Source organism: Trachypithecus francoisi, unplaced genomic scaffold, assembly GCF_009764315.1.
Source record: "Trachypithecus francoisi isolate TF-2019V2 unplaced genomic scaffold, Tfra_2.0 Lachesis_group3, whole genome shotgun sequence".
NCBI classification, from domain to species: domain Eukaryota; kingdom Metazoa; phylum Chordata; class Mammalia; order Primates; family Cercopithecidae; genus Trachypithecus; species Trachypithecus francoisi.
The window spans coordinates 55,698,285-55,712,595 of NW_022681468.1; the positions used below are offsets into that span (position 1 = coordinate 55,698,285).

Here is a 14,311-nt window from a genome sequence, read left to right on the forward strand (position 1 = left end):
TTTTTTTTGAGGCGGAGTCTTGCTCTGTCGCCCGGACTGGAGCGCAGTGGCCGGATCTCAGCTCACTGCAAGCTCCGCCTCCCGGGTTTACGCCATTCCCCTGCCTCAGCCTCCCGAGTAGCTGGGACTACCGGCGCCTGACACCTCGCCCGGCCAATTTTTGTATTTTTGGTAGAGACGGGGTTTCACCGTGTTAGCCAAGATGGTCTCGATCTCCTGACCTCGTGATCCGCCCGTCTCGGCCTCCCAAAGTGCTGGGATTACAGGCTTGAGCCACCGCGCCCGGCCGATAAAGTTATACTAATGTAACCTTATTAAAAGTGGGAGCTTAGGGAATTTTTTTTTTTTTTTTTTTTTTTTGAGATAGTATCTCACTCTGTGGCCAGGCTGGAGTGCCAGTGGCATGATCACAGCTCACTGCAGCCTCCACCTCCCTGGGCTCAGGTGATCCTCCTACCTTGGCCTCCTGAGTATCTGGGACTATAGGCGTGTGGTAACCCACCCAGCTAAGTTTTGTATTTTTTGTAGAGATAGGGTTTCACTACATTGCCTGGGCTGGTCTCAAACTCCTGGGCTCAAGCCATCCTCCTGCCTCGGCCTCCCAAAGTGTTAGGATTGTAGGTGTGAGCCACTGACCCTGGCTCAGAAATGTTCTTATAACTAAACAGGGTTTAGAAAATTAAGGCATTTGATTGTACATTAAGGTATTGTAACTTTGAGTGTGGAAAACTTTGCAGTGAGCTGAGATTATGCCACCGCACTCCAGACTGAGAGTCTGGAGTGGAAAATTAAGGTATTTGAGATAAGGCTTTTGTTATTGTTCTGACCTAACACTTTTTTTTCTCCAAGAACTGTATAATGAGAATCCCAGTATTAATATTTGCAAATTATTTTTGGGAAAAGAGCTGTCTGTGGAAAGAACTAATTTTTTTTTTTTTTTTTTTTTAAATTTGACTCTGCAATTCTCTTTTCAGTGTCATCAAACATGATTGAACGATCTGTGGTGGAAGCAGCAGTCCAGGAATGCAGTCAGTCTGTTGATGAAACTATGTATGTGGGTATAGTTAACTTTTTTCCTCATAGGAGGTGTTATTGAGCACTTAGTTTTATTATCTTGGAAAATGATTAGTGATCAACATTTCCACAGTGGTTACTGTTGTTATTTCTGTATGTCTTTTTAAATAATGGCTTTCTTTGCAAACCTCATTATTAAATGATACATCTTTACTGGTTTTTCCTAGGATTTGAAGTTACAATGTTGCTGTACCATTCATTACTAACTTTTGCTGCCTACCCAATCAGTGGATCTGACTTTTTATTCTGTATGCTACAAATGAGTTGAATTGAAATGAATATTCAGAAGTATAATTTACTTTGCTCTTAGGAAAGTACCATGCCCAGAGAAGTTCAGCAACTTTACTTGGTCACATGGTGAATGGCAAATGAGAGTAGGACCTCAGTTTTGTGACTCTACTATCTCATGTTTTTAGGTTTAAGAATTTATATGGCAGTAATTCTTCTGGGTTTTATTTCTGTGAATATCCCTCTTGATATGATACTTCTATCTAAATTCATAGCATTTAACTGGAAGGAAAACACTGGGGAAAATGGGCTGAGAGACAGTTTTAACATTGCCACTTCTTTCCTATTTGGGGTAATAGAGGTGATTGAAAGGAGTCATTATCTTTATTTTAGTCAGAAGTTGTAATCTTCTCCGTGTCAGAACTTGTAACTGCTAAAAAATAAATAAATAAATAAATACAGAAATTGAGGATTTTTAATTTTAAAAACGCTTGCAAACTCATTTAAAATACTAGTGTGACCAGGCACAGTGGCTCACGCCTATAATCCCAGCACTTTGGGAGGCCAAGGTGGGTGGATCACTTGAGGTCAGGAGTTCAAAACCAGCCTGGCCAACATGGTGAAACCCCATCTCTACTAAAAATACAAAAATTAGTCGGGTGGTAGTGGGATGCACCTGTAATCCCAGCTACTTGGGAGGCTGAGACAGGAGAATCACTTGAGCCTGGGAGGTGGTGGTTGCAGTGAGCTGAGATCATGCCACTACAGTCCAGTCTGGGTGACAGAGTGAGACCCTGTCTCAAAAAATAAAATAAAATAAAATAAATACTAGAGTATAATGAATGTTCCTAAAGCAATCAATAGAAATTCAAAATGATTAAAGTTTAAGGATTATTATCCTAAAATAGACATTACTCATTGTTTACCCTAAAGTTACCTGTTATTTATTTATTTACTTATTTTCCCCCACATCAATGTGCATTCACTTTATTCTTCTGTTTATACATTCTCCTGCTCCCAGATTTGGAGGCAGAACATAATAATAAGAGCTCAACAGTCCTGCACAGAGCCATGTACCATATCCCATCAGTTTTCCTTTTCCCAACCCCTGTCCCACCCCCACTTAGTAAAGCTCCTTGTCCAGGTGTTGCTCTTGGGGGTAAGAAAGCAGAAAATCAGGCTAGGCGTAGTGGCTCATGCTTGTAATCCCAGCACTTTGGGAGGCTGAAGTGGGCAGATCACCTGAGGTCAGGAGTTCGAGACCAGCCTGGCCAACATACAGTGAAACCGCATCTCTACTAAAAAATACAAAAATTAGCTGGGCATGGTGGTGTATGCCTGTAGTCTCAGCTATTTGGGAAGCTGAGGCAGGAGAATCATTTGAACCTGGGAGGCGGAGATTGCAGTGAGCCAAGATCGTGCCACTTTGCTCCAGCCTGGATGACAGACGAAAAAGAAAAAGAAAAAAAAAGAAAGAATGGGTAGAGACTCCAGTGAGGGATGGGAGCCTCTTTCCAAGGCACAAGGGGTTACCTTCTCAACATGGCCACTGCTTCGTTCAGATTTGGGTAGTGTGCTGGCCAGGAGCTGGCGGCTGCAGTACCTCCAGCTGATTGAGGAGACAAGCATTGTGAGGGTGCAGCAGCAGGTCCACAGTGATCACTGAGGCCAGGAGCTGCCACACTCCTGAAGAATGCATGGGGCTTTGTGGGATGCTGTGTTGGTTCTGCACAGCAAGGGCCACACTGTCACGTTTCCTGAACACCATTTCATAAGGGCCTTCCCCAAACATTGTGGCATGTATCACACAGCCCAGGGACCAGACATCAGTCTATTCATCAGTGACACTGACTGCTCAGGGAAGAGCTCTAGGGCTCAGTAGGAGATGGTGCACTGCTGGGTCGCCTAGTCCTGCAGGGTCAGGGCCTGGTGGGAGACCTTCACTCGAGGCATGCTTGATTCATGGCATCCAAGTCTATTAAAACTGGCTGCCCCTCATCTCCAAGCAAGATACTGGTGGGCTTCAGGTCCCTGTGGGTCTAACCCTTGGTATGAATGGCCTCATGGCTGCTGTAGATACCCAGCAGCAGCTGAAAGATTTGATCGTAAGTGAGGAAGTTGCCATCGTCCTTCGGCCTTTCTCTCCATTCCACAGTATACCTCTCTTAAAGAACAGAAGCAGCAGCCACCCGGCCTCATGCTTAGCACCCTGCTCCCTCAGACAGTAAGCCGTGAGGTAAAGGATGTTGGGGTGATTGAAGAGGCGATGCATGTTCGCTTCTTGGCTGGGCCTCCTCCCGGTCCTGCTGCTTGTGACGCAGGATTCACTTTAGGGCGTAGAAGTGTCCATCCTGTAACACCTCCACTAGGTCCACATAGCTGAACCCACCCTCCCCCAGGTTCTGGATGAAGAAATAGCTATTGTCAATGATGACATTTCCCTAAGAGCAGGCACACAGTGTGTGGCCCATGATGTCTCAGTCATCCCCCTCAAGGACTGTCTGAGGCAGCCAAAGGGCTCGTCCAGGGTGAGTGGGCTCTTCCAGGCAATGCACTATGCGCCCAGGGATCATGATTCTCATCTAGAGTAAACAGGTCCTGGTGATGCCAGTTCCAACAAGGGTGGGGTCAGGTGCCTTAAAGCCTCAGGACACATAGCAACTACCAGGCTGCTTCCTCCAACCCCAGCCCACCTTTGGGCAGCCCCTGCTCCCACACCTGTCAGGCCTCAAAGGCAGGGCACAGTTTCAGAGGAGGTGCGAGGCTCAGGCCTATCCCTGGCCTCAGTGCGCAGTGCCAGGGTCGGCAAGCCCGCAGTCTTCACTGACCTGGCTCAGCTATTTCTGTCAGGCTGTTTATATGTTACGGCCAACCTACATGGAGGTCCAGTGAGGACTGAATGGTAAAGGATTTTTGTACCTTCAGTTGTCAGAATCATTATATCATACCACAATAGAGGCTCTTGTTCTCATAGATGAAGAGATGGCATGAGAAGTTCAATAACTTACTCAGACTGATCCACCAGAAAATAGTGGAGCAGTGTCTGGAGTCTAGGGTTTCCTCAAGTTCACTGATTCTCAGCTACTCTATACTTGTTACCTCTAGGGTAGCATTAACCTTTTTTGATCATTTTCAATTTGGGAGATAAACATATAATTTTAGGAAAGATTTTTAGGTTGGGATATTTATACAATAGTGCTCTGGAAATTTTTAACTTCTTTTAAACATGGTTGTATTATTAAAAGTGTCTGAAATTATTTTTTTTGGTTTTCCATCTCTAACACTATATATATATTGTATAAGTCTGAAAGATATGGCCAGAATTGGGGGGGTTCTTTTTCCATTGTATAACTTTTCCTGGGACACTTTTGCATAACATTTTAGATTTGGCAGGATGCGGTGGCTCACGCCTGTAATTCCAGCACTTTGGGAGGCCAAAGCAGGCAGATCATGAGGTCCGGAGTTTAAGACCAGCCTGGCCAACACAGTGAAATCTCGTCTCTACTAAAAATACAAAAATTAGCTGGGCGTGGTGGAGGGCGCCTGTAATCCCAGCTACTTGGGAGGCTGAGGCAGGAGAATTGCTTGAACCCAGGAGGCAGAGGTTGCAGTGAGCCGAGATTGTACCACTGCACTCCAGCCTGGGTGACAGAAGTAGACTCCATCTCAGACAAACAAGCAAACAACAAACAAAAAAAATTTTAGATTTTTAAAATTGTTGGGGTTGGGCATGGTGGCTCATGTCTGTAATTCCAGCACTTTGGGAGGCTGAGGCAGGTGGATCGCTTGAGGTTAGGAGTTTGAGACCAGCCTGGCCACTATGACAAAACCCTTTCTCTACTAAAAATACAAAAATTAGCTGGGTGTGGTGGCACATACCTGTAATCCCAGCTACTTGAGAGGCGGGAGAATTGCTTGAGGCCAGGAGGAAGAGGTTGCAGTGAGCCAAGATCACACCCCAGCCTGGGCATCAGAGTGAGACTGTCTCAAAAAACAAAACAAAAACAAGAAAAATTGTTGGAACTTAATCATATCCTTTGATAATACTGTAGCTCATGGCCGGGCATGGTGGCTCATGCCTATAATCCAGCACTTTGGGAGGCTGAGGCAGGCGGATCACCTGAGGTTGGGAGTCAGTGACCAGCCTGACCAACATGAAGAAACCCCGCCTTTGTTAGAAATACAAAATTAGCCGGGCGTGGTGGTGCGTGCCTGTAATCCCACCTACTCGGGAGGCTGAGGCAGCAGAATCTCTTGAACCCTGGAGGCGGAGGTTGTGATGAGCCAAGATCGACCCATTGCACTCCAGCCTGGGCAACAAGAATGAAACTCCGTCTCAAAAACAACAACAACAACAACAACAACAACAACAACACTGTAGCTCATAAAAGTAGAGATTTCTTTAAGATGTGACTATTGTTTATATAATTGTTCTTTTTCAACAGATGAAATTCTTAACTGGAAGTTAACTTGATTAATTTTTTTTTCTCGTGAGTTTTGACAATGCTTTCTTGTCCCTTGAGATGAAAATGCACAAGCTAAACATTTTACCTCCATAGTACTTTTGATACTACAAGAAATTGTGGGCCGGGCATGGTGGCTCACATCTGTAATCCCAGCACTTTGGGAGGCCAAGGTGAGTGGATCTCCTGAGGTCAGGAGTTTGAGACCAGCCTGACCAACATGGAGAAACCCCGTCTCTACTAAAAATACAAAATTAGCTGGACATGATGGTGCATGCCTGTGATCCCAGCTACTTGGGAGACTGAGGCAGGAGAATCACTTGAACCCGGGAGGCAGAGGTTGCAGTGAGCCGATATCACGCCATTGCACTCTAGCCTGGGCAACAATAGTGAAACTCTGTCTTAAAAAAAAAAAAAAGAAAAAGAGAACGAAATTGTGTGCCTGGCCTGAGAAAATGTGAAAAGTGTGTTATTACAAAGACTTATAATGCAAGTTATCATGTTCACCTAGAGTACTTATGTTTTTAGTAAATCAGGTCTGTGTTTTTTGGGATTTTTTCAGAGAGCACGTTTTCAATATCATAGGAGCATTTGATATTCCACGCTTTGTATACAATTCAGAAAGAAAAAAGTTTCTTCCGTAAGTATGCCATCCACTGATTTTAAATTAATTTCAAATGTTTTTTCCAGAAGGTATATAGTCTCTTGCTTCACTTTTGGCTCACCTTTGTGTATTATGATAGTCAAAAATAGGCATTCTTTTTTTCTAGTCTGTTAATGACCAACCACCCTGCACCAAATTTATTTGGAACAGCAAGAGATAAAGCAGAGCTGTTTCGTGAGCGATATACCATTTTGCACCAGGTAAGTTTGGTAGCGGGCGGAGGGGAGGATACTAGGTAAACGGAGAGAAAAAGAGACTGTTTCAGTTAGGGAAATCTCAGGGATGTTTAACGAATGGAATTTTGTGGTCCAAAGTTGGTCATTCAATAAACTGTTGTTGAGATTTCTGTGATTGAGACCATGTAGAAGATACAGAGATGAAAAAGCTATTTTCCCCTTAACGACAATGATGATGGTAAAAATAGTAGTTACCATTTAATACATGATATGCCAGTTAGCACTTAACATACATTATTTACCTCATTTAATCCTCATAATACTAATATATGTGTAAATGCTATTATTATCCCCATTTTACAGATGAGGAAACTGAGGCTTAAGGAAGTTTAGTAACTTGCCTATAGATCACATATAGTAAGACAGGATTTCAATCCAGCCTGACTCTAAAGCCCAGCCATTGCCTACTATACTTTACTACCTTCAAATAGCTTACATCTATGGGATAGACTGTAGCTGGGATAGCTTATGTCTATGAATAGACATTTGTGCAAATATATAAAGTAGAATTTTATACGTGCTATAAAAGAGATACAAACAATGTATTTAATAAAAGAATCAGGGAAGGCTTCAAGGAAATGATGGCATTTGGCATGGACCTAGATTGCTTTAATCTTGTGGCGATGGGGAAAGGGTGGTGGTGATTGTGAACAAAGGTACAGCAAAAAATAGACTCTGTGCAGGAAATGATGAGAAAATCAGGAGTAGCATGGGATCAGTTTGGAAAGGCAAGTGGGAGCCAAATTGTAGGAGCACTTTGGATGCCACCCTTGGGAGTTGGGACTGTTCTCCTTATGCGAGGTGCTTTGGAATACCAGAGAAAATCGCAGCCAGGTTTTTTGAGTGCTTCCTCCACCAGCAGATATGGGGATGACTTAAGAGTGTTGAGAGAAGCCTTTTAGAAGTCTGTGCTATTAGTCTTGGCATAAATGATAGCCTGGATGAAGGAAGTGGCAAGGGGTGTAGAATGAGGGCATCACACTCAAGCAGCAGAAACTATAAGCACATGGTGACTGTCTGGATGTGAAGGAGAAGGGAGGGGGTGAAGAATCAGAGATGAGTAAGGCCTGGAGTCTGAGAGAGTAGAATATAGAATAATATGTTAAACAGGAAAAAGAGAATGTTTGTAGAAGGTGATGGCAGTTTCTGTTTTAAGCATTTGAGTTAAGATTGCCAGGAGAAGTAAAGTGTACATCTGGAGCTAAGGAAAGAGAGATGGTAGCATGAGAGAGATTTGGGAGCATCTGCAGAGAGTAAAAAATGGAACTGCAAGGATGAGACCCTGGCAGAAAGAGAAGTGATAAAAAGAGAAGAGGGAGGCTAGGCACGATGGCTCACGCCTGTAATCCCAGCACTTTGGGAGGCTGAGGCGGGTGGATCACCTGAGGTCGGGATCTCGAGACCAGTCTGACCAACATGGAGAAACCGTGTTTCTACTAAAAATACAAAATTAGCCAGGCATGGTGGCGCATGCCTGTAGTCCCAGCTACTCGAGAGGCTGAGGCAGGAGAATCGCTTGAACCCGGAAGGCGGAGGTTGTGGTGAGCCGAGATGGCGCCATTGCACTCCAGCCTGGGCAACAAGAGCGAAACTCCATTTCAAAAAGAAAAAAAGAAAGAGAGAAGAGGGGAAGAGGATAGATAGAACTTGGGGGCCAGGCGAGGATGGTGTTATATGGCAGAAGCACAAGAAGGCTTCAAGGAGGAGCAGATGGTCAGCAGTAAGTTAAATAAAGGTCGAAAAGAATGATCCTTGAGGAAACAGTATCCTCTGCTGCTTTCATTGCTGACATAGTGTTGCCAGGTTAGTCTGCCCAAAGTGTAGCTCTGACCACCTCATGGGTTTTGCACAGAAGTCTTTCAAGGAAATTCACTGCCTATTCAATGCAGATTATCCTTAATATGTAAGATCTTCTCTTACACATAATTGGCCTAATCTCTACTTTTCCTCTAGTCATACTCTGTGCTGGAGCCAAAACTGAAATATGGAATTATTGTTTCTGTTTCTTTCACTACTTCTGTGACTTTGTTTATCCTGTAGACTGCTCTTCCCTCTTACCTCCACTGTTGAAACCGTCCTAATTTTGGAAGGCTCTTCTCAGATTCCTCCTTTCTGGAGCCTTCTTGATCTTCAGTTGGATGCAATCTTTTTCTTTTTTATTTATTTTATTTTTGAGATGGAGTCTCGCTCTGTTGCCTAGGCTAGAGTGCAGTGGTGCAAACTTGGCTCACTGCAACCTCTGCCTCCTGGGTTCAAGTGATTCTTCTTCCTCAGATTCCCAAGTAGCTGGGATTATAGGCACATACCACTACACCCAGTTAACTTTTTTATTTTAGTAGAGACGGGGTTTCACCACATTGGCCAGGCTGGGCTCGAACTCCTGACCTCAAGTGATCTGCCCACCTCAGCCTCCCAAAGTGCTGGGATTACAGGCCTGAGCCACCATGCCTAGCTGAATGCAGTCTCTTTCTGCTTGAACCAAGTAGTATGTCTTTTTTTTTTTTTTCCCTGAGACAGAGTCTTACTCTGTTGCCCAGGCTGTAGTGCAGTGGCGCAATCTCGGCTCACTGCAACCTCTGCCTCCCAGGTTCAAGAGATTTTCCTGCCTCAGTCTCCTGAGTAGCTGGGACTACAGGCACGTGCCACAATGCCCGGCTAAGTTTTTGTATTTTTAGTAGAGACAGGGTTTCACTGTGTTAGCCAGGATGGTCTCCATCTCCTGACCTCGTGATCCACCTGCCTCGGCCTCCCAAAGTGTTGGGATCACAGGCTTGAGCCACTGAGTCCAGCCGAGTAGTACGTCTTTTATGTCACTGACTGGACTTGGCCCTACCTTGCATTTGAGGTGTTTACCCTGTGATTAGACTGTGAATTCCTTGTTTATCTCCTCTGCCACATTTGGCACTGTCCTTTATACAAAGAAGGTGCTTAGTAAACACCATATTTCTTTTTTCTGAAGTATGTTTTGAAGTCTACTCTGTTATTATGGGTGTGCCACTTATCCCTTCTGAGCTTCATTTATTCATCTGTGAAATAAACAGGTTGAAGTTCAGTCCATTCATATTTTCATTGCAGTTATCTTCCAGAAAATCAATCTGATGTTTTCATTATCCTACTTCAAAATCTTTGTTTCTCATTGTCTATACGATAAACTTCTTGGCTGGGCATACACAGTTTGTATTGTCAGGGCTTTTTGAGTTGGAGGTTACGGAAACTCAAATTGATTAAAACTGAAAAAGGAATATATTGGTTTAGCTTGTATTATGAAGTCTAGAAGTCCACCAGTTTCAAGCCTGGCTGGATCCAGGTGTTCACACAATATCAGGAGGCATCTGTCTCTTTCCATGTCCCACCTCCTTTAAAAAATTGATTTTACTTTCAAATAGGTTCTCCCTATAAAGTGACAAAGATCTCCGCTAGTAGCCTTAGCAATTCTTGGAAAGAGAGTTCCTCTTTTCTAATAGTTCTAGCTAAAGTCTTGAATCTGTCTTTTTTGAGCCTACCTTGAAGCACTTGCTCATCCTTGAACCAATCACTGGCCAAAAGGATGGAGTACTTTCACTTTCTAGGCCTTGAATTCCTATCTATAGAAAGGGGAAGGGGTATCAATCCTACCTAAACTATATGGACTGAGAGTTGGGGAGGGAAGTATCCCCACATGGATCTTACTAATCTCTGGCCTTGTCTGCACTCCATAATTCAACTGTATTAAACTTTGCATAGCTTCCTAAATACTCTAACTCTGATGATTTCTCTGCCTGAAATGCTGTGGTTTTTTTTGTTTTTTTTTGTTTTTTTTGAGACAGAGTTTCGGTCTTGTTGCCCAGGCAGGAGTGCAGTGGCACGATCTCAGCTCACTGCAATCTCTGCCTCCCAGATTCAAGCAATTCTCCTACCTCAGCCTCCTGAGTAGCTGGAATTACAGGCACCTGCCACCATACCCAGCTAATTTTTGTATTTTTGGTACAGACAGAGTTTCACTATGTTGGCCAGGCTGGTCTCGAACTCCTGACCTCAGGTGATCCGTCCTCCTTGGCCTCCCAAAGTGCTGGGATTACAGGCGTGAGCCACTGTGCCTGGCCCTGAAATGTCTCATCTCAGCCTCCTTTTGTTTCTTTTTTTTTTTCTGAGACAGAGTCTCTCTGTGTCACCCAGGCCGGAGTGCAGTGGCGCGATCTTGGTTCACTGCAAGCTCCGCCTCCCGGGTTCATGCCATTCTCCCACCTCAGCCTCCGAGTAGCTGGGACTACAGGCGCCTGCCACCACGCCCGGCTAATTTTTTGTATTTTTAGTAGAGATGGGGTTTCACCGTGTTAGCCAGGATGGTCTCGATCTCCTGACCTCATGATCCGCCCGCCTCGGCCTCCCGAAGTGCTGGGATTACAGGTTTGAGCCACCGCGCCCGGCCTCCTTTTGTTTCTTACTATCCAAACCTTATTTATCATCTGGGCTGTTGTTCAGTGACCCCTTTGGCCTGGGGTACAGTCAGCCCTCACGGTACTTTGTTGTGTGGTGGCACTTCTCTTTCAGTAGCCCCAGTGCTCTCAGAGTGACACTTGGTTGTTCTTCATACCCTCAGTCCACAACGTGCTGCTGCCATACGCATAATCGACCTTTAAAATTTTTACTTTTATTTTTTTAATTTTAAAACTTATATTACTAGATATTTGTATGTTAAATTATGTGGGTTTTCAAATTTGTTGAGAATAAGTAATAGAGACATTAGTTTAAGGACAATGTTTCATCAGGACACTATTTTAGTGAATCTTATGTTTAAATGTCTGTTTCAGGAATTCATGTGAATCTTTCTTTTTTATAGAGGACCCACAGGCATGAATTATTTACTCCTCCGGTGATAGGTTCTCACCCTGATGAAAATGGAAGCAAATTCCAGGTTAGAACATTATTCTAGTTATGTAGGGGATATAAGTGTATAAGTTTAATATTTGTTGCTTAATTCTAATTCGTTGAATTTTAAATGAAAATAAACTACTGGTAACTGTTTAGCTAACTGGACTGGCTGCATGCCCACTTTTGATATAGTCCATTCCTAGAGTCCTGTGTCCCACAAATCTCTAACAGAAGCTACTGCTTCCTTTGAGAAGGCCCTGATACAATGCTAGCCCCAGATACACTCTGGCCTCCAAGATAGCTTCCTAGCCCATTTGGATACTACACTGGCTTTCTGATAACTTTTCAACATTTCTTTTCTTGCCCTCACTCATCCCTTAGTGACCATAGCACTGAGGAACTCAAATACCGGTTTCTTGCCCAACTCATCCCTCGTGACCACACACACAGTTATTGAACTAGAATGTGTTACATTGGTTGAAGTGAAAACTTTACTTAAGGTACTAAGGAAACAACATTTATAGAATGAATGTGAGAACACAAATGGATCCCACAACCTGGGCAACATAGCAAGACCTCATCTTTACAAACAATAAAAAACATTAGCCAGGCATGGTAGTGTGCACCTGTGGTCCCAGCTACTTGAGAGGCTGAGGTGGGAGGATGACTTGAGCTTGGGAGATTGAGGCTGCAGTGAGCTGAGATCATGCCACTGTACTCCAGCCTGGGTGACAGTGTAAGGACCCCCTCAAACAAACAAAACTTTTATTAGAGTATAAATTAGGTTTTAGAAATTGGCATTACTTATATTTCCCTACCAAAGATCATCTATATGTTTCCTATATTAGGTTTTCTCTGGCAACTGAGATGCCCACAGCCCAGGAGCCTTTTCCCTCGTCTCCTCTTTGACAAAGCAATTTTAAGGCTTAACTAAATAATTATTCTTTTCGAACTGTCTAATTCTGTATCTGTGATGGCACATACCCTACTTAAATTACATTTATCTACCTGTATGATAATATCTCTTTACAGATTGCAAATACGATGTGCTAAAAAATACTGTTATTTTTACTTCTCCTGTGTTGTTTAAGGTCTCTTTTTTTTTCTTTTGATAGAGACATGAGGTCTCGTGATGTTGCCCAGGCTGGTCTTGAACTCCTGGCCTCAAATGATCCTCCTGCCCCAGCCTCCTGAGTAGCTAGGACAATAGGTGTGCACCACTACACTTGGCTAGGTTCTTTTCCCTTCCCTTCCCCCTTCCCCTTTTCTTTCCTTTTTTTCCGACAGTCTTGCTCTGTCACCCAGGCTGTAGTACAGTAGTGCAATCTTGGCTCACTGCAACCTCCTCTTCCCAGGTTCAAGCAATTCTGCCTCAGTCTCTTGAGTAGCTGGGATTATATGTGCACACCACCATGCCTCACTAATTTTTTTGCGTTTTTAGTAGAGATGGTGTTTTGCCATGTGGGCCAGGCTGGTCTTGAACTCCTGACCTCAAGTGATCCATCCGCCTCAGCCTCCCAAAGTGCTGGGTTTACAGGCGTGAGCCACCACGCCCAGCCCTACGTTCATATTTTTTAAGAGTAACTCCAGTATTAAATGTTAATGTGATTATTATGGAATGATAGGATTGTATAAGTTTTTATTTCTTTCTTGTCTATATTTTAAATTTTTTCTATAGTAAACATGAATTATTTGTAATAAGAAAACAAAGATAAAACGTAAAGATAAAAGAAGCTCCACTTGGTAATTTCTATAAATATGAAAACTTATATATCCTTTTATCTAGCAATTGTGTTTCTAGAATGTGTAGAACTTTATTCAACGGTTATTATCTGTAGCTGGATGCAGTGGCTAGTGCCTGTAATCATGGAGACTCAGGGGGCTGCGGTGGAAGGATCACTTGAGCCCAGTTGAAGGCTGTAGTGAGGTATGAGAGTGCCACTGCACTCCAGCCTGGGCAATGTGAGACCCCATCTCAAAAAAAAAAAAGAAAAAAGTTTCTATCGCTGTTGTGGGCCAAAGAAAGGTGCACAGAAATATTAAAAATTGTTTTTATTAGTAGAAAACTGGGAACAACTTAAATGTCCTTTAATAGGAGTTTGATGAAATAAATGGTCATATGTATAATATAGATATCTCTATTCTTTAAACAGAAGGAAATTTATATGTAGAAAAATGGAAAGATATCTCAGATATTAACTTCAAAAAGTTAAGTTGAAGAATAGTACATATACTATGATTTCATCTTTGTGAATAAACTGTATAGGTGTGTGTCATAAATTATATATGTATGCATTTACATATATTTAGGATTACATACAGAAAAAGTTGGAAAGGATTTTTATTTATTTATTTATTTGAGATGTAGTCTTGCTCTGTTGCCCAGGCTGGAGTGCAGTGGCACGATATCAGCTCACTGTAAGCTCTGCCTCCTGGGTTCACGCCATTCTCCCGCCTCAGCCTCCTGAGTAGCTGGGACTACAGGCGCCCACCCCTACGCCCGGCTAATTTTTTGTATTTTTAGTAGAGACGGGGTTTCACTGTGGTCTCGATCTCCTGACCTTGTGATCTGCCCGCCTTGGCCTCCCAAAGTGCTGGGATTACAGGTGTGAGCCACTGCGCCCGGGTGGAAAGGATTTTTTACAATGGTGTCCCAATTTTTACTACCTTGAACTTTCTGATTAGGAAAAAAGATCAGATTGAGAATGTAAATAATAATGAGAGCCTTTTAAAATACTAAGTAAAATTAGAATATATATTTTTAAATAGCTTGCTAATTTTCAAAAGGTACTGTT

At 43.2% G+C, this 14,311-nt stretch overlaps 1 protein-coding gene, 1 long non-coding RNA gene and 1 pseudogene across 3 annotated transcripts in view; 1 reads left to right on the top strand and 2 right to left on the bottom strand.

Annotated features, from left to right (window-relative positions):
• The window catches only part of POLE2 (DNA polymerase epsilon 2, accessory subunit), a 52,196-nt gene that overhangs the window by 7,685 nt on the left and 30,200 nt on the right, over positions 1–14,311 (top strand). For both annotated transcript variants that reach the window (XM_033188116.1, XM_033188117.1), the window contains exons 3-6: positions 975–1,050; positions 6,328–6,405; positions 6,536–6,629; positions 11,485–11,559. In XM_033188116.1, coding sequence (XP_033044007.1) covers positions 975–1,050; positions 6,328–6,405; positions 6,536–6,629; positions 11,485–11,559 — 323 coding nt within the window. The remainder of the gene's footprint in view (positions 1–974; positions 1,051–6,327; positions 6,406–6,535; positions 6,630–11,484; positions 11,560–14,311) is intronic.
• Positions 1–14,311, bottom strand: part of LOC117069687 — a 60,839-nt gene that overhangs the window by 5,977 nt on the left and 40,551 nt on the right. The window lies entirely within an intron of this gene.
• On the bottom strand, positions 2,738–3,773 carry LOC117069686 (annotated as a pseudogene).